Here is a 25213-nt window from a genome sequence, read left to right as displayed (position 1 = left end):
CTTGTAAACTATTTAAGAACGACTGAGATGCTATAAGAGAAGCTACATATAGTTTCGGTAAACGCACTAGATTGCGCATTAATTATAAAGGAAATAATTTTGAACACCAAAATAATAATAAGGTATGGAAATCGGAACATAAGATTAGCACAGATCAGCAATTAAAATGTTTTGTTTTTATGAAGAACGTTTATTTAATAAACAGATGTTGCATTTTCTGTCTTATTTTTCTTGCGTGTTGATTTATTGAAGCATTAATTTTTTTACTTTGTGTTTGTCTATTATTAGCATAATTTACATTATTCTCTTCGGAATTAAATTCTCTAAAGGTTTTAGTTAAACATTTGGCATGTTTATTACCCTTTTAATGAAGTTAATGTACTTTAAATCTAATCAAAGCATGTTTTTCGAGACTGAATTTTGCATATTTAGTCAGATATCTCGGAAATGAGTGGTCTTATAGTTCTTGGACAGTGGCGTAGCGAAGGGGGGGGGGTCCAGGGGGTCCGGACCAGGAGGAAAAAGGAGAGTTATCATTACTCTTGTCTACAAACATTAAATTGATTGATTTTATTGATTAAAGTAACCGTTGTTAAAAATATAACTGTCCTTTCGTTTAAATCATAAAGTATCAAACGATACTTTTGGACTCGGCCTTTCGGTTAGTGTAGTGTAATCACGGTATTCCTATAGGGCGCGGTCACGTGACGTCGCAAAGTAACCTGAACCGTAACACGGCGAACAGTTTAAATTAGCGACCATTTCGTTCAAATTCGTCTTGGTGACGTAAAATGACCGCTTAGAATTAAGTTACGACGTTGATTTTATGTGTCATTTAACTGTATATAATTATCGAAAAAAAATCACTTTTGGTCGGAAAATACACGTGAAAACTCTACTGATCAGAACTTCAACTAATTTGGACTTCAGTGGTTGAGGTAAACGTGCTGTTTTCGGTTGAGTTAGGACGACGATTTTTGTTATCAATAAACTGTACACTATACCTATATAATTATCGAGAAAAAAATCACTTCCTGTCGGTAAATACCGAAGAAAAGCTCTCTACAGATTCAAGTTTGGACAATTTTGGATTTCACTGGTTGAGTGGTTGAGGTAAAAGTGATACTTAGAATTATGTTAGGACGTTGATTTTAGGTATTAATTCAACGCCGACTAATACATATATAATTATCGAGAAACAAAACAATAAAATCACTTCCGGACTGAAAATACCGAAGAAAAGCTCTCTACAGATTCAAGTTTGGACAATTTTGGATTTCACTGGTTGAGTCGTTGAGATAAAAGTGGTACTTAGAATTATGTTAGAACATTGATTTTGGGTATCAATTGAACGCCGATTAATAACTATATAAATATCGAAGAAAAATGGAAAAAATCACTTCCGGTCGGATAATACACCGGAAAAAACTCTACTGATAAGAAGTTCCGACTACTTTGGATTTCACTGACTGAGGTATTATTTCATTTTCCTTAGTATATTCCGATCGGAAGTGATTATTTTTGTTTTTTTTCGGTAATTATATATTTATTAGTCGGCGTTGAATTAATACCTAAAAATCAATGTCGTAACATAATTATAAGTACTACTTTTACCTCAACCATTCAACCAGTGAAATTCAAAATCGTCACAACTTGAATCTGTAGAGAGCTTTTCTTCGGTAGTTACCGACCGGAAGTGATTTTTTCTCGATAATTATATAGTTAGTCGAGTACAGTTTAATGATAACAAAAAATCGTCGCCCTAACTCAATCAAAAATACCAAGTTTACCTCAATAACTGAAGTCCGAAGTAGTTGAAGTTCTAATCATTAGAGTTTTTCTTGTGTATTTTATTTCTGACCGAAAGTGATTTTTTGATATTTTTCCTATAATTATGCACTCGTCTACAATGTAATGATACAAAAATCGTCATTATAACTCATTCATAAATACCTCAATCAGTGAAATCCAAAGCAGCCGAACTTCTAATCAGTAGAGCTTTTCCTGTGCATTTTCCGACCGTTAGTTTCATCTAAAAAAAAGTAAAGAATGCCTTATTTTATCAGGCGAAGTTAGGGCTAAGAAGCCCACTCTAACACTTAACCTGGACACTTGATCTGTACCCGAGCAACGCTAGAAAATTGCCCTCCTTTTCTAGAGGGTTTTCGGTCGTCAGTGGCCCAATGTCCCCGAAGGGGTATTTCATTTTCTCCACTGAATATAGTTGTGTCAATTATACGCTTGAGTGAAGCTCTGTTTTGTTCTTCTTCTTTCTTATCCAGTGAATCCAAAGTCACTTTGGAGCCTTATACTCGGCCAGAATCGAACTTCGTAAAGTTTCTGTAGCTATACAAAAACATGTTTGGTACTAGAGTTGCTGTGAGAGTTGAATTTGCCTATTACATCTTTCCACTTTCTATACGGCGTAGTTACTAAAGCTCCATATTTTTGTTATTTACCTTTTACCAGTGAACTCATTGGCAAATAACACACAAAACGTCCCACGGATCCCCGGTTTTGGACCCCCCCCCCCCGAACGAAATTTCTGGCTACGCTACTGTTCTTGGACGTATTTTATTAAATTTTTCAGTTCATTTTACATAAAATCCAATAAATTAAACAACTATTCTTACGCCATAAAAAATCAGTTTCGCTTTAATTCCGTCCTTTCCTAGGAAAATCGGGCGAAATTTTTCGCTAGCCGTAGCTCGCTAACGAAGCGTTTCAGGACATATGTTCATATGAACTTTTTTCATTATTTTGTTGAGAGGAAACCACCTGAGGAGTTTTTCGGGTTACTCATGGACACTCTGTGTGAGCAATTTTATTGGAGTAAGCGACATGTGACTAAATAATTATGCAACTCAAGTGGGATTAATTTTCTAGAGATCAATGTATCTCTTTCAATTTGAAGTACGTTTTAGAATACATTGCATAAATAATTGCATAAAATTTGTGCAAACAGTACAAAAAAAGAGTCAGAATAATATTGCATTGTTGAATGTACATAAGTTTTGAAAGAAATAAATCTCCTAACCATGAAGGTAGGGGCTATACTGTTTTCTTATTTACTCTCAGAAACTGTGCAAAGTAAATTTTCATGTCTCTTATTGTTACTGTTTTTTTTTTTTTTTTTTTTTTTTTTTTTTTTTCCTATTGAAATGTATGCATCAGATAATGGTAATGTTTAAACTTAACTTCCTATTTATGTTAAAAAAACTATATTATGTTTGGAAATGAAACAAGTGTATATTTATTTCTCATGAAAAGCATATATTTTAAAAGAAAATGAGTACAATAATGAACTCAATGAATGACGAAATAGTTTTCTTTTAATTAAAAGCTACGGTATTTCACTAAATACATAATCCTCTTCCGGTCTAAATTATTTCCTATGCTGGAAGTCATATCGATAGTGTAGGACACATTTGTGAGATAGTGAGAAAAACAGTTTTAAAAAGTGGCCACAGTAAAAAGTGGCTGTTACTGAAAAGCATCAATTTAAATTTAAATTAGTGTTTTAAATTTGCATTTTTTCATTGCCGATGAAAGAGTTTGACTGAAGGTTATAACTGTGCCGTTGGTTGAAACAATGAAAATACTAACTGAAATTTATCTGGAGATAATCAATCAGACCTGGACTTATTGACATTCATAGCGAGGAAAATTCAAAAGATAACTATGAAGTAGATAAACAATATTGCAGAATTCTGGCGACTATACTTGTAGCATTAATTTGATATAAATGCCAGTAACGCAACCATATTACAGGTTTTATTGGAATGTAACAAACTTTTATAAACATCAAAAGTTATAAACCAGGTATTCCGGCATAAAACCAATCAAAGCTTGTATTGTATGTTGAGTGCTGTTTTCCAGAAAACACATTATTGTTCACTCACTTTAATCATATTAAAGTTTTTTTATTGGATCACTGTTTTGATATCAAATCATAGCACACTAACAAGTCAAAATACAATAATTGGACAAATTTGTTCAATTATTGAATAGGTAGTTAAGTTTAATTTCATACTAAGCAACAATCAGACATTTTATCTGACTGTGTTTGGATAAGAAGGCTGACACATAAATTATTATAATCTTCCTAATACAGTCTCTTCTCCTATGTTCTAAAATTAAAATAGGAAATTGTATAAAATAACTTTATTTGCACAAATTAATAATACTTTGCTTTTTACTAATGACATAGTGATACACGAGTATCTATAAACTGTAACGCTATGTATAAATTGTTAGCCAATTTTAGTGCAGAATCTTGAAAAATTCATCGTGGTAATGTAAAATTACCCAATTTTAAAGTTTTAAGGAATTGCAGGATAAAGATTGTTCCCTGTTATAAAATATGTTGCAAGCAAAATTGTAAGTTAAGCTACTTAGAAGAATTAAAACGTTAAACACATCATGTAATTAATTTTACTTAATGTCTAAAACATAAATTCATTAAATACCAGAACCTTTTTGAGCGGTTATGATAGTGGTACAAATATTTCCCCCCATTTTCATCATCTTATGGGACGAATTTGCTCCCTTCATAATTTTAAGCCTCTGGCCTTAAATGGAAAATGGAAACTTGCCTTAAAATATTTACAACTTTTAGCCCTTATAGTGTAACCAGTTATAAAACTCATAAAAGTAGGATTATCATTTGAAGGAAATTGTGAGTAGTCAAATTACTCGAAATTCCTTATAAGGAAAACATATGTAAATTTTAAAACTGACATAAAAACTTAGAAATTAACATAAATACTGTAACAACATATAATTCCAAGAATTAAATATATTAGTAACTCTAAACAAAATAAAACTGGCAGTGATAAAAAAAGTGATAGAGAAGAGTTCATAATATCAAACCTTTAAAAAAATCCTTAGAGACTTTATTATATATAATAAATAGTCTATTGCAATTTTGAAATACTTCGAACTCACTGTTAAGTCTCAAAATGATCTAAAAGTCAAAATTGTATAAATATTTATAATTTTGTCCTTTTTCTACTAAATTTCAAACCAAAAACCTTTCCAAAAGGTTATGTATAACTAGCATGCTGCAAAACAGTAAAAGTATTATATTGACAGTTTACAGGACTTTTTATTGCCAGATTGAGTTCAACTTTTACAGTTTTGTAATTTGTATTAATTAAATTGTCTGCATAAAATGTTATTACGTTTTTTGAAATATGTCTTATTTGAGTATTGTCAAGATATTCGTAGCTGTAATAGATTCATACTTATTTACAGTCAATTAAAAATTAACCGTAAACTTAATAAGATTTTCTGATCTGTTCAAATCAATTGTGAATATCAACTTTTTTCAACAATAATTCTCTTTTTTTACCAAGCATTAACAACAATAAACATTTTCAAATCCTGACTATGGCCAAACTATAGGGCATGTATAGAAAAATAATATATGTGATATAATATAAAGCTCATAGGTATTTCCAGTACCTCTCTCCCTCAAAGCTGAAAATTAAAAGAACCTCCTACTGGAGGTTCCAAGACATATTTATTCTTTTCACTAATTCTGTCCATCAACTGAGCCCTCGAACTCTGCTGTCCTCCAGTTCTGACCACCAGCTACCCTCTCTATTTGTGCCCTCCAGATCAGTTCTCAAGCTGAATCCAACATCCCTCTCCAAAAACTTTGCCTTTTATATCTCTGACCACTAGTTTGCCCTCCAATTAAGTCCTTCAGCTGGCCATGTCACATCCAATGTTATTGTGAACATCGACTTATATGCTTTCAAGACTATTCTATCACTCTCAAAACTTTAATTATAAAATGCTTTTCTGTTGGACTTGTCCTTAAACCGCTACTTTGAACTTTATTTTTATCTGTCTTCTTTATATACATAATTTAAATTATTTCCAGGATTAAAACTATCACCGTGGATTCTCCAGTTTTTGATCATGGTTACAGTTTTAAGTTAGTGGCATAATAATTCAATAGGATCACAAGAACTGCATCATTTCACTCTGTATTGTCAGTTGTTTTACATCAGTCACAAATCAAGGAAATTATTAAAAAATAGCAAAACAAAAAAAACACCGAAGTGGTTGAGGAGGCATTAAAACAATTTATTCACAATCAAAACCGTGGCTGTGATGAAAAAAACTGATGACGCTATTGTATCAATCAATAAATTCAACTATATTTAAGATTTAAATTCAATTGTAATTTACCTACTGCAAACCTTGCCATTTAAAAATTTACCATTGATTGAATGCAGTGAGAATAAATTAAGTTCAAATGCGTTTGTGTGTTTGCAATACAGACGCTTGGTGGACAGGCTGGACAACATGAAGAGGAATGCAATTGGGAGTGGGACGAACCAATGCATTTTGTGTGGGGCCCAGTGTGTCCTTTTTGGTGTCCTAAGCACAAACAGCATCCTGTGCCATGACTGCAGAAAGGTAACTGAATATTTAGATTTTTTACGATGAAAATAAATTCAAAAGCATTAAGGAGCACTTATCAGACTACTTGAAGTTGTTAAGATTTATTTTAAAGTAATGCACTTGTTAGAAAACCTCAAAATGTTCAAGTAGTAATGGCCGTTAAATGAAAGAAAGCAAGAAACAAATCCAGTGCCATTTATACACTTATAGGTTAAGCAGGTATAGTTTTTTTTTTTAACTAAATGGATGATAAGATGATCAGGAGATTTAGGAAAATCTCCATGGCTTTCAATTGGGAATTTTTGGATTGGAATATGATTATGAATGTTTCAGAGGCATTGGCTATGTATATTGAGCAGTGCCGTGTTTGCGCTGTAATTGGTATACCACAACGGTTTTTAGGAAACTGCTGACAGTAGAAACGGATTGGTGTGAGAGGTAAGTTGGGCAGGATTTTGTGACTGGGATGAGGCACAAGGGATTGGTTCTCTGGTGGTTTAAACATTTGTTGGGACCTAGTGACTTGGAATAGATTAGAGTTTTGATGGGGTTTGGAGTTTCTGGAAGGTGATGGTGCAGTGATTTTGAAGAAAACTTTGAATATTTAGGCTTTGAGGATGTTGCAATCCTCTCTGAGAGTATAAAAAGGTACAAATTGTGTTTCTCAGATATACAGCATACCTTTTACCAGTACGAATGTGAAGTGAGAATTGTTATTGCTCAGCAAAAGAATGCATCTAACCATGATTCAACCAAATCATTCAACATCGCTTACAATGTTGATCTGGTGAGTTTCAATGACCAAAACCGACAATTAAACATAAAAAAATGTATTTAGTGTATAATTTATCATTCAAAACTACTGTAATTAAAATAAATATTGAAATTAAATCATGTCCAGTAGGCTCGAAAATTATTTTAAGACATGAAAATGCCTTTGGACCCGTCTTGCTGCAATGCTGCATTAGACAGTGTAGTCCTTAAAATTATGAGTGTTTTGTGGAATCTTATGCAGGTTTATAGAATTATAACTTACTGATATTTGGAGTCGGAGATTGTTTCAGAAATTGCAAGAAGAATTTGATATTGAACATACATTACACTGTATATGTAAATAGAATTAATGTTGTTACTATCGTCTAAGATTACTAGTTCTCACCTTGTCAACAGTAGCTAACACAATTTTAAATCTCAAAATATTTATTTGGGTAAGTTCAGTTGTTGAATATAGGGTAAACTGGTAAACATAGATGGAAGTCATGATACGTGCTGCTGAGAATAAAGATTATTCATCATTGATAAAACTGTTTTTGATTTGTCAAACAAATTTTAAAATTTCTACATACCTCAGCAAACAATTCTAAAACATATGATCAGATTAAATCATTACTTACTACCACTCTGGTTGAACAAAAGAATGCGATTCCTTGTAACTTTTTAAAATAGGTTTTTTTTATTTGTTGCTAATGATATACAGTATATTTGTATAAATATGATTACAGACTGTGTGCCAAAAGTGTGGCGTCGAAACATGCTCGGGATCCCGCAAAGAAGTTATTTGGAGGTGCAAGATATGTGCAGAAACTAGAGAAATGTGGAAAAAAACTGGAGCTTGGTTTTTCAAGGTATTCTAATTAATTTACTTACAGTATACTAATGAGGTTTTTTAATCCATGCAAAAATCATATACAGCATATTTTAAATGTCAAAATAAGACTTTTTTATTTCATAAAACTTTGTTCAAAACTTATGTAGTAAGAACTCTCCAAAGTTTGGACAGATAAATTATTTTTAAATTTCAGGAACATTGATTTGACAAACAGTTGAAGAAACAATGGTATACATTTTAGTGGTGCAGAATTCGCTTTTGATCAAAAGGATAATAATGAAATTTGATGCTGCTGGCTAAATGTGTGTCCAATTACAAAATTGTAGATAGAAAATGAAAGAAATTTAATATTTGTATCTTTTTGGATATGATATATCATTAAGAGAAATTAGTTTAAAGATTAAACCCTTTCCAGGCGTGAAATTGGTGATGTCACTGTCAAAGAGGAAGTATAAGAGAATGATTGTGCAGGGTTGTACTTCTACCTAGGAAGTACATAAAACCTCCTAATTATTTACTATTTAATTCAGTAACATGGTTAATATTTTAATAAAGATTCATTTTGATCTTTGGAGGATTCAAATTCTATACTACATTTTTACACTTCTATAGCTGTCTTCACTACAAGTAAACCTATCTAGAAATAACATGTTAAGGTGATGCTTATTAAGACTCTTATACTACCACACTTTGACTACTGTGATGTTGTGATGAGTGACACGATCGTTGAGCAATCGGACAGACTCCATATTGCTTAGGACTACTGTATAAAATTTATATTTAATCTCAGATGTCATGAGCACGTTACACAACATTTTCAGCAATTGTCACTCATGAAACTTAATCAAATATGTAAATTCCACATTATTTCTATTCTACATTTAATTATCAAAACCAAATATCCTGTATATCTGTCCGATCATTTCAACTTTATCTCTGATATTAGTGAACGACCTACAAGAAGGGCATCCACATTACTATCAATTCCAGTTCATAGTTCAAAAATTTAAATTAAAAAAAAAATAAATAAAATTTAATAGTTCCTTTACTGTTCAGGCTTATCACCTTTGGAACGCTCTCCCTGATAATATCAGATGAATTGAGGACCGTGCTCGTTTCGGGGCGGGGATTAGGGGCTTGCTGCTGGGGGGCCTGTGGGGGTGACGCTGGTGGTGCTGCTTGTTGCAGTCATGTGGTCAATCAGTGTGTGTTAGAGTGATTGAATGTTTCTTGCTTCTTGCTCTTTATTTTGAATTTTATTGTATTTATCATAATATGTATACAATTTTTCTTTTGTATTTTAAGTATTGAACTCATTTAATTATATAGATTTTTACTTTAACATCATTTAATTTTGTATGGGTTAAGCATTTTTTTCTATTTAAAGAATAAGTTAATAATTTACCACAATTGTATTAAATATTGTAAATTTACTGTATACGATATGAGGTTGAGTGGTAGAGAGGGCTTGATAGCCCCAACTCCGCTTCTTTAATAAGGACATTTTTCATTTCATTTTATTGTTCATTTCAGGCTATTCCAAAACACGTGTTGCCCGTCAAAAAAACCACCTATGGAGAGCAGGTTTAGACACGGGAGTAGGATAGGCATTGAGAAAGGCACATGGTCTCGAGCTGCAGCTATGAGTGAGTTCTATTCTGATATTGTCTTTTATGTTAAATAACATTAAAAAGCAGTACAGCACAGTGAAGGGTCAACTAGCTGTGAGAAAATTGTGTGCATATTTATACTCATTATAAGTAACTAAAATTGGAATTTTAATTTTTACCTTGAGTTTATTTTCACAAAATATAATAAAACAATTTTGTAAATACATACTTTTGTTCACTTAGAACTAAATATATTGTCGACATTGTCCTGTACTAACTCTCCTTATTCTATTTGATAAGATCCTCGCACAGGCCAGTGGCCCATGAGATCGAACGGAAAAGGGGATTGGTCTCTTAAAAAATGTTTAAATAAACAGATATGAAATGTTCATAAGAAAACGGTAAACAAATAAGTTTAAAAAAATATAGAAACATAAAGTTATGTTAGGGAAATGAACGTCATAATGGGCATGTAGCCTGCGCTTAGAACTGAAACATTATGGTGCCAAATTCTCGAACCTCATCATACTTACATACATTACCGCTATTACCGTTATTCAAATTAAATAATCATCGATTAAATATTCAAATAAATAAATTATTCATATCTCAGTAAAATTATGTCATGAAAAATTACTTGTTTATTTATGACCATTTAATAACATCTTGTACATGAAAAATGAAAAAATAAAAAGTTGATTTTATTTATTTATTATGTTCAAAACTGTTTGTTCATATTGGCGGGAAAAACTTTTACAATACCCTCATACTAATTGCTCTATTTTGAGGGAAATTACAATAATTTACTTATTCATAAAAAGGCACATCCAACATAATATTTTAATTATTTAAGTGAAATACTAGGTGTACTAAATGCCTCTCTCCAAATGAAATTCATCACTCTTATGAGGACCCTGTGCCGTACCTAGGGTTGGTGGTGTGTGCTCCCCCACCACCATAAATAATAAAAGTAGATATAATGATAACATTATTATTTGTACATTTAATAACATTATAACAATACATTATTTATTTAGGACCATATTTTTATTTCCATTCCATATTATAATAAGCATAGACTTTACTGTGTTCTTATCATACTTCCTGCTTCAGCCTACAACCGGAGCTTCCAGGGTCAGTGAACTGTACTAATAGTTCCATTTTGAGGACAATAACAGTAACCTAGTTTATATTTGAGCATACCCTGACTTTCAGATCTTACTGATACTTATCATTTTATTGTAGAATCATCAGAATTAGAGGAAGAGTCCAGTTCTGATGATGACAGAGCTTCTAGATTGCTGGCCTCACGCTCAAAAAAAATTGAGGAACCAGTGAATCACAGCCAACCTAGGTAAGAAATTGGTTTATTTTAAAATAATATAATAAAACACATTATATCATGGGTCATGGGTTTGCTGCTTGATTTATCTATGGAAGTTTGGCTCCATGGCAAAAACAGCTTATATGCATTTCTTAAACACACATATCTACGTGAGTGTATATAAATATATTTATATACAGTGTGAGTTAAAAGTATGGATAAAGATGGAAAGATGGAACTTGGGACACCTTTCTAGGAAGTATAAATGAACTTATTAGTCACTGCTACAAATTTGCCCATTTCCCCTAAATAGGATTTTGGGGAGGGAGGGGGCGGCACAAAATTGTTTAATGTAATGAGCTACCATTTTGTACTGGGTTGAGATAGAAAGCTCTAGTTTCCACTGTTCTTCTTCTTTTACCAAGACCTTTCAAATGAGATGTCACTTAATGGGTAATTACATTTATAATTTATGAGCCGTCCCCTTCTCAGTTGTGAAAGCATTAAATGTTACTGCATCAAACCATTTCATTTAAATTTTATTACATAATGATAATTTTATTGTATTTTTACTTTTCAAATGAATGAAACAGCAATAGAAACGTTAACTTTGCCGATCCATAATGATAGCATAAAAATGTATATTTTATCAGTCGTTATTTATAAAATTAAGTTAGCAAAAATAATCAATACATACAAGTAGAAATTTAATCATCTTAGTATGTTGTTCATATAACTTCTGCAAAACAATAATCAATTATGTACACTTGGCAAACAGGATTAAACAATCTCATTGTTTGGCATTATATAATACAATATTTTTAAACAGTTTTGAAGAATGTCTGTGTCAAGTGCTCTTCAGTACCACAAAGAGGCATTGGAAATAAAACTTCACATTTTGACAGTTAAAGCCATTCTGTTATTGCTTTTAGTGAATTATTACTAGTATATCAGTAATGTAGTTGCTTACACAAAATGTGCATAGGCAGAAACATCCTTCATAGAAATGTTGTAATGATAGTTGGTTAACAAAGTGATGTATACGATCATATACAGACAGTATTGTTGATTTTTATTTACTGTAACATTCTGAATCAGTGAATATTAAGTTAATCTGTGTGCGTTTTGTGTTGACCAAATTGTCTAACATTTTGTATCTCCTAAACAGCTACTTAGAGATTTCTAATATCAAACAACATTTTTTTATCTCTGAAAACTGATAATAAAGAACTGCAAAATACACTGTGCTCTTATTTCAGTAAAATAAAGATAAATTGGTTTTTTTAATAGATCTAAGATAATAATTAAGCTCTGTAATTCAACAAGAATATTGTATCAGAATGAGTGTTCTCTCGAAAGGGGCTCTTTTATACTGCCAAGTATTCATTGGGTTCCCACTGAAATATGTGCCAGAATCTGCTACAGTGACGAGACTCGTATTTTCTCCAACAGTGTTCTGGTGGGGTTTAATCGTGAGTTTACTTGGAATGGGATCTTTGTGTTTTGAATTTTACATGAGATTTAAGCAAAATCCCACAGTACTTTTTCCTGACACAGATTTCGACATCCTTTCCTTAGCTTTAAGTCTGATCTATGGAAGTTCAATGATGATGTTACTGACTTTGTCCATTACCTACGCCATAAAGTACCCTAAGTTCCAGGAAGTTTGCAACTTTCTAGAAACGTTTGATCACAATATGGAACTTGGAACACCTGAGTACTGCAATACAGTAAACTTACCGATTATCGTCCTTTCCACGGTCACTCCAATAACATTTGAAGTAGTAAACCAGTGTTTGAGATCGCTGGAAGAAGACCATGAACTAATTTTCAGGAGGATTATGTTATTTTTCTACATGAGTGTCACGTTGTGTGGACGAACTGGTATATTAGTCCACTTCCAACAAGTCACCTTTTGCATGGCCAAAAGATTCAGTCTCCTGAACATCAGGATCAAACTGGAAGTGATCAGTGAGAATGTCAGACAGTCTATTCTACGTCGGAACCGGCTAAACATGAATCTGAGACAAGATCGTGTCTCCTGTAAGAAGGTCGAGCTTCTTATGAGTGCCTACCATCTGTTATGCGATGCAATGCAGCAAGCCAACGACTTCTACTGTGACTTACTACTGGCCTCCATATTTTTTACATTTATCAGCATTACTGAAAGTTTATACTTCTTGTTCCGTATTATTGCCGAGGAAGACACAAAATCCATGTGGTCTATTGCTGCTTATGTCTTTTCCAATGCCAGTTTCCTGATGCTGATCACTCTCTCTGGCTCTCGAGTCTCTGAGGCGGCCGGCGAGACTGCATCGCTTACTCGAAAGCTGATCAACCAGGACTTGAGTTCCGAACTAAGAGAGGAGTTAAAATCATTCTTGCTACAGTTGTGGAACCAAAACGTGGAGTTTTCTGCTGGAGGATTTTTTCAGATCAACAAAGAAACTTTAACTTCGATGGTTGCAACTGTGACTACCTTCCTAGTAATCATGATCCAATTTGGGACATAATTCATATAAGCAGTCATTATTTGTTCGTGTGTCTGGATACAAATTTTTATTTTTCAATATACTTCTTTCACATTTATAATGTATAATTGACTATAAGTTACAGATTGCACTTTTTACTATTTTTACTACTAGGGTCTAGTCACAAATTATTTTTAATTAGTCCATTTTTGTGAATTATACTATCACAAGATATGTCTTAATATATGTATGTATTTCCTAGTTATGTACACTCACTAGAAATTATTTTCTGTTAGGTAGAATAATTTATTCTGGTTAGTGAATGCAATACTGACTTATTGTGTGTTTCTGCACTTGTGTTGTTGTGTACAAATAAATAAAAGTCTAAAAGTCACCTGTCTAATTTTCTGTATTTTCAATTAAGGATTTCAAATTAGTCCAAGTAGAGACACGGTTCTGTTTGGGGTTGTAATGTTAGTCTATCCTGCACTCGCGTACCCCTGGCTTATTTCAGGGATCAGAGAATATGTCCGTCTCCACTTAGTGGAGGTGTCACAAGCATTCAGCCAGTGTTGAAGGCTTCTTAGTCGCTCTTCTTCAGTTATATAGCAGTCAGTGATGAGGGTTCTCGACGTTGATAGAGAGATCTCGGCTCCTCAGCCAGGATCTCTAAAGGCACCTCTCCAACTATTCTATACTGCGTATAGAACTATGCAACTATAGGTACTGCGTTTTCTGACACTGTGTAAAATGCACTCACAATGTGTAGAGCACTCAGCTGGTAGACTGATGCCATCTGTCTTATAGGCACTTGCAGCACTAGGGTGTAAGCCCGTATGGTAATGCCATATGTCAAGACTGATGAGACAACAGACGACAGGAGTGCTCTACTTTTCTGTTTGGGACCTCCCAAGTTGAACCTCGAGAGGATCTTTGCTACTATAGAGGCCCTAGCACTGGCATGCTCCACTGGTTACTTAAAATTGAGTCGCGAGTTGATCGTTATTCCTAAATCTCTAATAAATGGTCAGGATTTTATTTCATTCTTACCAACTCTTAGCTTGATGGTTCTCATCTTCTTCCTGCTGGTGATGAGCATGACTGCTGTCTTGTGATTTTCCAGCTCCAGTACCACAGATTTCATACACTTGTGGCTCAGAGATATCAAAAAGATTTCCAATGTCAACGGACTACCCCACGATTGCCAATGCCACATTGTCCGTAAAAGCCACAGGTGTCACTTATCTTGGTAGCTTTAGTCTTAAAAGTTCATTGTCCATGAAGTTCAAAAGAAAAGGCTCCAGCAATGAGCCCTGAGGGGCACACCATATGACAAGATACTCCTTGGGACCACCTTCTGGGTCATATTTAAGGATCCTGTCAGTGAAGTAGTTAGCAACTATCCCCTAAGGTATCCTGAGACATTCATCCTTTTCAGGAATCCCATGATCCTACAGAGGAATATATAAACATTGCAATGCCGAGATTTCATTGTGAGATTGATGAATTTTTTTTATCATAATAAAATTGTAAATAATGATTCGAGCTTCTCTATAAAATTACTTTTTAGATACAATACAAACAATTCGTGACATTGCTTTGATTTGCAACTTTATTCAAAGGCATTCCCTTTATTTAAATTCGACTATGAAGACTCCCTTTGAATAGAACTATAAAGATATTGATACTAACTAAATTACTTTATATTAAGCACCTTAAAAAATAATGTAGTTTAAGGGCCCTATTAAATTATATGAAATGCACATAAACTAATTTATTCTTTGGGTGAGTGACAGCTAAGTTATCATGTCCCTGGTAGCAACCAGCATTCCTAATCTTTGCTGGTGATTCAAAAGTCACTTAATCCAATATGATTCACTGTTCCTACTAAAAAAATGGATAGAGCTCTTAGGTGAAATGAACTGTTCTTTTTTGGAGACCTCCCATGAATATAAAATTAGATCACTTCAGAGGGAATTTAGATCACTTTGTGAGCTGCTTCTCCTACAAAATTCACCAATACTTGATCCCGCTTATGTTACTGAAGTTTTTGATGAGGATGAGTATTAGAATTACCCAGGAATCCACATCAACAATCAGCCCATGAGTACGCCATCAGTAATGAAATAACCACAGATTTATATTCAGGATAGCACAAAGTGGGTTAGGACTCTAATAGGGTTGGTGAGAGTCTGATGATGAGACAAGAAGTGATGGATGCTCAGGAAGGTGTTCAGTTTCTAAATCAGCATCTTATTCAGATCGTTCCTAGTTGTACATTTGATGCTATAGGAAGTATCTGACATCAAATCAAATCAAATCACGTTTATTTCCACACACAAAAAGATATGAAATACAAAATAAATTTTTACATTGAAATGATAACAAATGTAGCATTTGTATATTATCTAATTCATATAAAACATACAAAAGTATTCTAGTAATACAATTCAAAAACTAAAATTAAATAATTAACATTGAATAATATAAAAAACACTTATGTTACATAAATAAATCAATATAATGAATAAAGAGATGAAATATACATATATATACATATACATGTATATACGCATACATACACATACATATCCACATCCATACACGCATACCTAGTAAAAACAGCATTAAATTTGCTACATAATTTCTGGATAAATTCAAATAATGGGAAAAGAGCCTACATGGGCCTTAGGGGCCTGTGCGTAGACTCGAGTTGAAATTGTTACAATTTGAATTTTATCTCGAGCAGAGTGTAGATTAATTTTATAAAATTTGATAATTGAAAGAAGACATCTAAAGCAGAATAAATAAATAAGACCTCGAATTCCGATAATCAGCAATATAGTGGAGAAAGTAGACAAAAACAAATAAAAATATTGAGTGAACAAAAATTACAAAAAATAGGCTAATTACTTAGTGAATGGATTTTATTATCTATAGTTTGAAGAGGAGAGGAGAGGGGACAGTGCCGTCAGTCAGTTGTCAGACAGTCTAGGTCCGTCTGTAGTCAACAGAGATAAGTAACTGGGCCCTCTCACTGCTTTTGAGAATCAAAAACTCCTTGACATGTTTCTTAAAAACTTCAAGAGAGGGAGAGTCGAACAGCTTGAAATTTCTAAGACTATTAGAATAATTTTGATATAAAATGTGTGCTAGATAAAAACTGTAACATATGGTTTGGTAAGAGCCCTCATTGATATAGAGGCAAAGGGCCCATAAGAAGCAGGAAATTTCTCCTTTTCATTGTCATCCAATAGTTTTTAGAGCTATCTCTAAGCGCAACTATCTGCAAGACATCTCATATTCATGTTATTTACACATGTACATAGTGTTAGTCATAACATTGAAGTACTCAAGTACTGAAGTGGCAATGAAACAACCAGAAATGAATAACCCAGGAACAATTTATTGGCTATTTTTGTTTGTGGCAAATATGGTTGTTTCATGTTTAATAAACTTAACACCAAACCGTTTATGTCTTAGAGTTAAAATTTGTAGAGCTGTCACGATAACACAGTTGGCAGTGCAGACTGTTTATAAACAAGTTAAAAAATTAATGGTTGTGTTTTGTTAAATGCCTCTGTTTGTACATCAATATGATTCTGAAAGAAATGCAAAATAAACAGTTGAATGTAATGTTGTTATAACTGAGTAAATTAGTTGATTTCCATATAAAAACATGTAGATCTGTGGAATCATTTTTTTTTATTATAGAGAATAAGATGGAGCCTTGTGAACCCATAATATGTTTATAAATTGAAATTGACAAAGATTTGATAAGATATGCAGAAAACTGAACTCCGGTATTTTTGTCCTGAGAAGTTTATTAAAACTTTTTTACTCCACTTTACTGTTTGTTGCTAGTAATGGATTGATGTTCTCTTAGCTGTGCTACAGAATTGCGATTTGGGGACATGAAAACGTTTTGGTTTCAAACTAGCAGTTAGTCATATTTTTTTAAAAAAACCTTGTGATTTTTATGCAAATCTCTATTCTAACAAAATAACATTCTCTCTTGTGTTCATTTAGTTAGGAATAACATGAGTCTTTTCTGTACTGAGTGAAGTTTTCAACTCTCTGCCAGATACTCTCAGTGTGAGACTGATGGCAAGAAGTTTAAAAAAGCAAGCGAAAATGCTGCTTCTGGAATGTTGCAGTTCTTGTGGTAGAAGAGTTCCTTTCTCGCAAATGCTTGCTTTGCTTTTATGTTTATTTGAGAGGCTATGTTTTGTCTATTGTCTATTGTCTTGATAATTAAGGTGAATTAAGTTAATTGTAACACTATGCCTAAAGTTCCACCAGACATACAATTAGTGACTGACACTAGTGCAGTGCGTACGGTATATCAACAAGAAGTGCAAATACTGACACCTTGCTGGGTGGAGGGGATGGGTTGAAGATAGAGGGGAAGGTGGTAAGTTAAAGGTGGGTTTTTTTGTTTGCAGAGAGAAAAAGACAAGGGTCTCCGCACCTAGCTTAAAGGACCTTTGGTCCTCCTTTACGTAAGATTTTGGCCCTCAGAATCTGAGGTTTCTATAGAAGCCTATAAGATTTCGGGACTCCTGATCTCTGACATCCTCCTTCTCCGCAGAGTCTGCATTCATCAGTCTGGCTTAGACCCACCTTCATAAGATGTTTCCTAAGAGGGCCATGTCCTGTCAACATCCCTAACACTAGTCATATCCTCCTTACTTTGTTCGAAGAGTGCTGACCATCCTTTTGCATAAAGATAGATAAACATTTTAGATTGCCTAACTCCTGAGGCTTTTCTTCAGGTTAAGGATCTAATCATCTGTTTCTAATCTTACTAGAGATTTGCTGCAGGAGAAAACTATTCCACAGCCTAGCTCTGGCCCTACCAGAAGGCTTTCTGTGCCTGTCTTGACAAGGGTGCCTGTTATTTCATACCAGTTCCATTTGTACATTCTTACATTCCCATACTGCTTTTGAGTCAAATGATCAGATGTTGAGCGCCCTTAATGCTGCCAGACTATCTTTGAGTATTAAATATTCTGCTCCTTTTAGCTTCATTTGTATGAGCACATGATTCTATTGCTACAACTTCTGCTTGGAAGACCTTGGCGTGTTTTCCAGAGGCACTGCTAGGGGCGGTTGGTACAGCAATATTAAAAACACCAAGACCAAGGTTACACCGTAGTAACGGTTATTTTATTTATGTTGCATGTTTTCTCAATTCCAATACTGGTGATGTTAGTGCTCATACGCTGCAGGTAAGCTTCAGCACAGTTAGCTTTGGACCATAAACACATAGCACTGCTCTCAAAATCATGACTTGGTTCAAGATTTCAGGCAAATTGAAACTCTTTTGCTGGGCAATACTGCATTCTTCTTTGTCTTCCGTAGCGGCAAATTGATGGTGGCTCAGACATTTTCTATTCATGCAAGGTTATTTCAAATGGGTTTATAGTTTTGTTAAGCTATTACTTTTAATTGGTGCTTAGTCTTTCTTTAATTTCAAGTCTGATTTACAGTTTATGGCAAGTTTCGCCAGTTGAAAAGCGAAGTCCAGGAGTCATACCTGATATGAGAGACACAAGTCTGGATGACAGATCAGGTACGGTATTTCATTTATATTTAAATTACAATGTACAGGATGTTCCAAAAATCTTGTTGTATATTAATCATTTTGACTATTGGAATACCTTGTGTTTCTTGATAGTAGTTCTTGTTGTGCCAAAGCTGTCTAAGATTAACCATTTAACTCATTTTTTGCACAAAATTTTCAAGCCAATCAAACTTCTTGTTGTTAAAGATTTATTTTTACAAAGGCTGCACTCAGCTTTACCTGAATCTGGGACACTTACTGTACAGTACACCTCCTTTGCAAATAGCTATTGCAGCAAAACTTCTAAACCCACCCATATTTACATATTTTACTTTGTACAAGTTAGAAATATAGCCCTTGCGTATTTCCTCTTAGCAGCTGAATGTGTATACAGAGTATATTTTAACTTTTACATCTTGAGCTATAATTGGTTGTTTGCGACAGTAGGGTTTAGGACGCGACGTGGCGTCCTGCATCCGTACAAACGAGAAACCAGTGAGAGCTCAGAGTCGGGAGGTTCGTCAACAGCAACGGCCAATCACTGTCCAACATGGACATGTGACTCCACGATCAGCCGAACTCGCAGCACCAATCCAGATACAGATCCAGATGACCCTTCTTCCTATTTCACTTACAGGTATTTTAGTCTTGTCTACACAGATAACATGTTTTGTCAAATTGTCCAAGTAATTAACTAAAGATTAATCTTTATATAACTGTACTTATATAGTTTGAACCTCAATGAAGTCATGAAAATAAAAGTAATCCACAATTTTCAACTGCACAAGTGTTTTAAAAAGGAGTGAAAAAAATCATTTAAATTTCTTTATGTTTCTTTAACAATGCAAGAATGCTAGAAACATAGTTAAGACTGTATACTGAATATTTAATGTATTAATTATACTATAATAAAAATAAATAAAATGTAAGTACTTATGCAATAAGAAAATCATCAAACACAACTTTCACACATAGATATATTATCATAACAGTGATGGTTGAGAACAGGTTAACTGTTGGAGGAGCAAGTCAATGACCTTACCAGGGCAAGGCGAATGGCTCACGTTGCTAAATTTGTAGAAATCAAACAAGTACTGAGACCAGAAGATAAGTTCGAACAATCCACAAGTTTGAATTTAAAACATTTGAATTATCCATATTCCACTGTTTTAGTAAATCAGTGCCTGTAGAACTCAAAGGAGAATGCTGTATTTCCAAATATCTCATTTCAAGTACTGTCATTATCACTTTATTTCAAATTTACAAGAGATTTAATCTATGTGAAATAGATCTTTCATTGTCCCTATGTTTTTTGTCTCGTTTCCACCAAGATAATATCAGAAACATTGACATACGTAATGACTTTGGTGTTGAAGTTAAAAAATTCTGTTGCAAGCTGAGGGTGCAGTTTTTTGTGGTTGTGCTTGTGTATGACCATAAGAATGGTAAAATTACAGTTTGGAAACGATATTGTTTGTAATAAACAGTAGTTTTCAAAAATTAAATCTCTAACGATTTGGATTAAATGTTTATTATTCATAATCCATAAGATACCGTACTTAAAAAAGTGTACAAACTTGGCGTTCCTCCAATAGTTCTAATATTAAAGTTATAAAAGACAAGATAATTAAAGCCATATTATAGCACTGACTATTTTTGTAAGCTATTTATATTTTTGCTTAAGGAGGCTCTTATTGTAAATTCGTTGCTTGAATAAATCACCTGTTTTAAGTTACTCCTATTGCAATGGTTTGTTGCAGTCGGCAGAATTCGCAGCTGAGTCTGTTAACAAATCGAGACTGGTATTCCGACTGTGATCGGTTCTCTCTATCGAGCAGCTCGGTCAACGGCCATAGAGCAGCCCTCAGCCACGCTGAGGACACTTCTGAGGAGTTCTCGGAACCATTGCCTGATGGCAAGTAGCCTACTCTATTTCCTGTCAGCGTCCTGGATACAAACATTTCTATTTATTTAATTTCTCTGCTTAAAGTTTAATATTTACAACGAAAAAGGATGACAAGTAATTTTAAAGATATTTGTTATTCTGTATTTCATTAATTAAAACTATTTTGATAACAGGTATCTATTCTTCTTCACAACATTGACAGTTTGATTCAAACTTTTGACGGAATCACAGAACTTTGAAGTATTGTTTATTAAATAGTTTGACAGAATCAGTGTTTCATTTTTATTTAATCTAGAAGACCTCTATCTTATCTAGAATACTCTATGACATCTATAAGTATCTTAGTAACACAACTCACTGCTTAAATACACACACTGTATTAGTTTCGCTGGTTTACAAAGTATAAGGTGATTGACTGGCTTGGTAAGTTTCAAAGTGTATAACAAAAAAAAGAAATGAAACAATCTAGTTATATATTTGCTAAAAAGTGTTTACAGCTATTCCGAGAACACCAAACATGTTTGGAACGGATCCAAATATATTTAGAATAACTTTAACAAAAAATTAAACCTTGTTAAAATTTGTTTTTAGAACACTTATCTGAATTGTTTATATTTTGATTTTAACGTTTCAAAACAATAATAATTTTATGTTATGAGAAAAGTTAGCAATAAAAGTAAGAATTTTATTTTACGTAATTAAGGTAAGTGTAGTTTGTAAGTAATGACTTTTTAAAATTATTTTTAAGAGGGCAGTGTTCTATAAACGGCTATTTATTTTATTAACAGCACTCAAAGCGTTAAAAAACATAGAAAGGTTTCAGAAACTATGAAGGTGGAATCAAGAAACGATAACATGTTGAACAATAGTGGCGTTTTCTCTGTAATAATTAATTTGTTGTTTCTAATTGGAGTTTGGCATGGTTCTTAATTTGTTGCCTTTCTACATGTTTAACCTCTTGTTCTAAGTTTTGACCCCTGAAGTAGAAAGCAGATATCAGTTGTATTCTTTCAGTTATTTTTGTTAAACTTGATGACATATGTCCTTAACATTCCTATTTTTTTTTTATATATCCTTTTTCAGAATGTAAAGTGTAACAGTGACAGTCAGCTTTTTCAGCCAACTATTTACTACTATCACCAAAATGATAGTTTATTGTACTTAACTAGTAAAATCAATGATAATAGCACACTACGCAAATTGTACATATATTTGTAGTCCTTAATTCAACTGTACTGCATCTACAAGGTGCAACAAACTTGTAGAATGTACTTGTATTCTACAGAACAAAATAATACTTTTTTAGTCCATGATATTTTTTTCCCAAAACATACATTTTTGGAGTTTTATTTCCTCCAAAGGATGAAAATCTAATGTTGATTTAACACTGGCTACCTTAATCAAACAAATTGTACCCTTTGAGTTTGAAGGGCAATAATTCTAAAGAAGTTTAACTTTTGAACAAAACTATTGTAGACCACAACTATTTGGAGATCTGGTGGCCTTGTTGTCTAAGACTTTGGACTTTGGATCTGAGTTAGTGATAGCTCAGGTTCATATCCTGTTTGTGGTCATTGCGCTTTTTATCAATATGGTCAGTCTTTTACTGTATCAACTCTCTCATTCATTCTGGTTAATAAGTCCCCGCACAGGCGAGTGGCTCATGAGAACATGCAGAATAAGGCTAAAAAGGAGATTAGTCACTTTATTTTTTAAAAATTGTTATTTTTTCTATATTGCACCCAAGTCCCCGCACAGGCGAGTGGCTCATGAGAACATGCAGAATAAGGCTAAAAAGGAGATTAGTCACTTTATTTTTTAAAAATTGTTATTTTTTCTATATTGCACCCAAGTCCCCGCACAGGCGAGTGGCTCATGAGAACATGGAGAATAAGGCTAAAAATGAGATTAGTCACTTTATTTTTTAAAAATTGTTATTTTTTCTATATTGCACCCAAAAAGATTGTTACATGAATTTAGACACTCCTTATACATGATTAGGTATAGATGGTAATATAAGAACTTCCAATTAATCCTTTATGTTTTCTCGAGCAGTAAACACTATATTGTAGTTATGAGATATTTATTCTTATAAGACGTAGTAGACTGACTGATTGATTTATTTACTCGTTTATGTACTTGGAAGTTATTTGGACCTAGTTTGTACTATTATATAACATCATATGTAGATGTAGATATTGTTACTTTAGTACTCAAATCTTGTGTAATACCTGTACAATAATTTCTTTATAGTTTACATTTTAAATCATTACTCCTCAGAAGTTCTTTCTTTGACTTCCCATGACAATATTTGATCAAACATTCATTAAATATAAATCTTAATTAAATAAATTTTAATAATTAAAACAAAGCCTGACATCAATCAACGTTTGAATGAATTGTGCAATTAAAAATGTCTATATCATTTTCCTTTTGATCCAAAAACAGTGTGATGTTTCAATATGTTCTGATACCACTGATTGTCTGAGCTAGGTAAACATGAACGTTTTGAGAAATTCTACCACCGCCGGTACATGTGTCAGTGTGTTGTGACATGATCTATCTTGTTGACAGTTAACCTGGGGATTCTAGAGCTTACCCTCGTTTACGATTCTGAGACCAGCTCAATTCACGTCTCCCTACATCGTGCCAAGGTAATACTATGTTACCATTTAGAATGATGTTGTAATACCTGAGGTATTCTGCTCAGAATAGCAGAAGTAATGTCAGTGATTATTGTAATAATGATGTGTCTGACAAGGAAATAAAATGTTGTATAATAAGAGGATCAATCTGAAAGTTTTGAAATATAAAAAATTTGTTTGCTAGACTTACCAGACATTAGGTATGTACAATGTAATCCCTTGGAGCATCATTGCACTTTTGAAATCAGATTTTCCACTCTTTAATAGCACCCAGCCATTAAATTTTTGGTTTGGTGTCTAAATATTTACAAATTTTATCACCAATTTCACCTTTTGAGCAAAAGCGACGACTGCACAAAAGTGTCTTCAGGTTGAAGAATAACTAGAAGTCGCATATAAAGAAATGAAATAAAGAAACTATAACTATAACTATTTTTTTATATATGTGTGAATAAAGAAATGCCATTGTTTTGATGCCATTTTGAGCAAAAATCTTTTAAGATTTTGCAGCAGTGTGATAAGAGATATTGTCATGGTGCAAAACTAAACCCTTAATGTTCAAGTCCTAAAGAACTTCTGGCAAGCACAGTTTAGTCTGCCAACTAGCTGTGATAGTCCTTTGTCCCTGTCCAACTCAATAACCTGCACAACTCCTGAAGGAAACCGTGTACATTATTTTCTTCACCGATCGTTGTTTCTTAATCGTTTTAGGCGGTGGCTGGTATTCAAACACCTGCTCTCCTTGAGTTAGAAAGTCTTAAAATGGTATGTACATCTAATCACCAGTGAGAATTTTGGAAATAATCTGATGATCACCATTATTAGTCAGTTGGAGAGTTTGCTGGCTGAATCTCACATACTCATCTTTTTGATTGTGAGGTACCCATCAAGAAACAATTTTTTGACTTAAAAAGAGTCATGCAAGACTATTGACACTGCTGTGGATTGAATCCTTATGAAAGCATCAGTCATTAAATAAGTGCAGTGTCTATTCTTTTAAATCATAGTACGCACCTGATAAACATTTTCTTGAGTGATGACATGGAGTCTTCCTGGATCTTCATCGTCTTGAACCGAATCATGGTTCCTTTGAAATTCTGAATACCACTTAAAAACAGTTGCACAGGATGGTACATTAGAACAAATGACAATTTTGAGATGTTTGGCACACTTCTTTAACACAAACCGACTTTAAAATTGTAGAATATCTTGGCCTGAAAATATTCTCTTTGTAACTAGATGACTTCAAAAATTGATGTTTCCGAAAAGACAATCAGATAAGAATGATAAGATCATTGCAGTGTACACTGTCTACCGGTATCTAAAAACTTTCAGAGTGACAAGCTCATTTGCCTGTTATACTGTATTACTCCTGTTATGAAAAATATCATACCTAAAATTGTTGTTATTGCATTAAACGAACTTTACTATTTAAAAAACATACGGAACAAAAATTCTAACTGAAGGATAATCATTGAAAATATTTACTTTTCCTGGAGAGCAATGTTTACACTAAGCAAACACTCATTTTAACCACATATTTACAATATTGGTTTCATTGTACACATATAACACTTGAAATCAAATATTGTTATTTATTTATACATAAAAAAACATAGCATTATTTTAAAATATCTGTGACCTCTCTTTATTAATTTTTGAACA

General features: G+C 33.3%; 1 protein-coding gene across 1 annotated transcript in view; it reads left to right on the top strand.

Moving 5' to 3' along the window:
- LOC124369634 overlaps positions 1-25213 on the top strand; it is a 61357-nt gene that overhangs the window by 12558 nt on the left and 23586 nt on the right. The window contains exons 3-14 of the mRNA XM_046827686.1: positions 6294-6432; positions 7920-8042; positions 9560-9610; positions 10750-10774; positions 10882-10990; positions 12891-13446; positions 14289-14457; positions 19442-19634; positions 20758-20916; positions 21077-21104; positions 21287-21326; positions 23478-23557. Of these exons, the coding sequence (XP_046683642.1) occupies positions 6294-6432; positions 7920-8042; positions 9560-9610; positions 10750-10774; positions 10882-10990; positions 12891-13446; positions 14289-14457; positions 19442-19634; positions 20758-20916; positions 21077-21104; positions 21287-21326; positions 23478-23557 (1672 nt within the window). The remainder of the gene's footprint in view (positions 1-6293; positions 6433-7919; positions 8043-9559; positions 9611-10749; positions 10775-10881; positions 10991-12890; positions 13447-14288; positions 14458-19441; positions 19635-20757; positions 20917-21076; positions 21105-21286; positions 21327-23477; positions 23558-25213) is intronic.

This window comes from Homalodisca vitripennis, chromosome X, assembly GCF_021130785.1.
Source record: "Homalodisca vitripennis isolate AUS2020 chromosome X, UT_GWSS_2.1, whole genome shotgun sequence".
NCBI lineage: Eukaryota > Metazoa > Arthropoda > Insecta > Hemiptera > Cicadellidae > Homalodisca > Homalodisca vitripennis.
The sequence above is the reverse complement of the archived record's forward strand: the minus strand, read 5'-3'. Positions and strand labels throughout refer to the sequence as shown.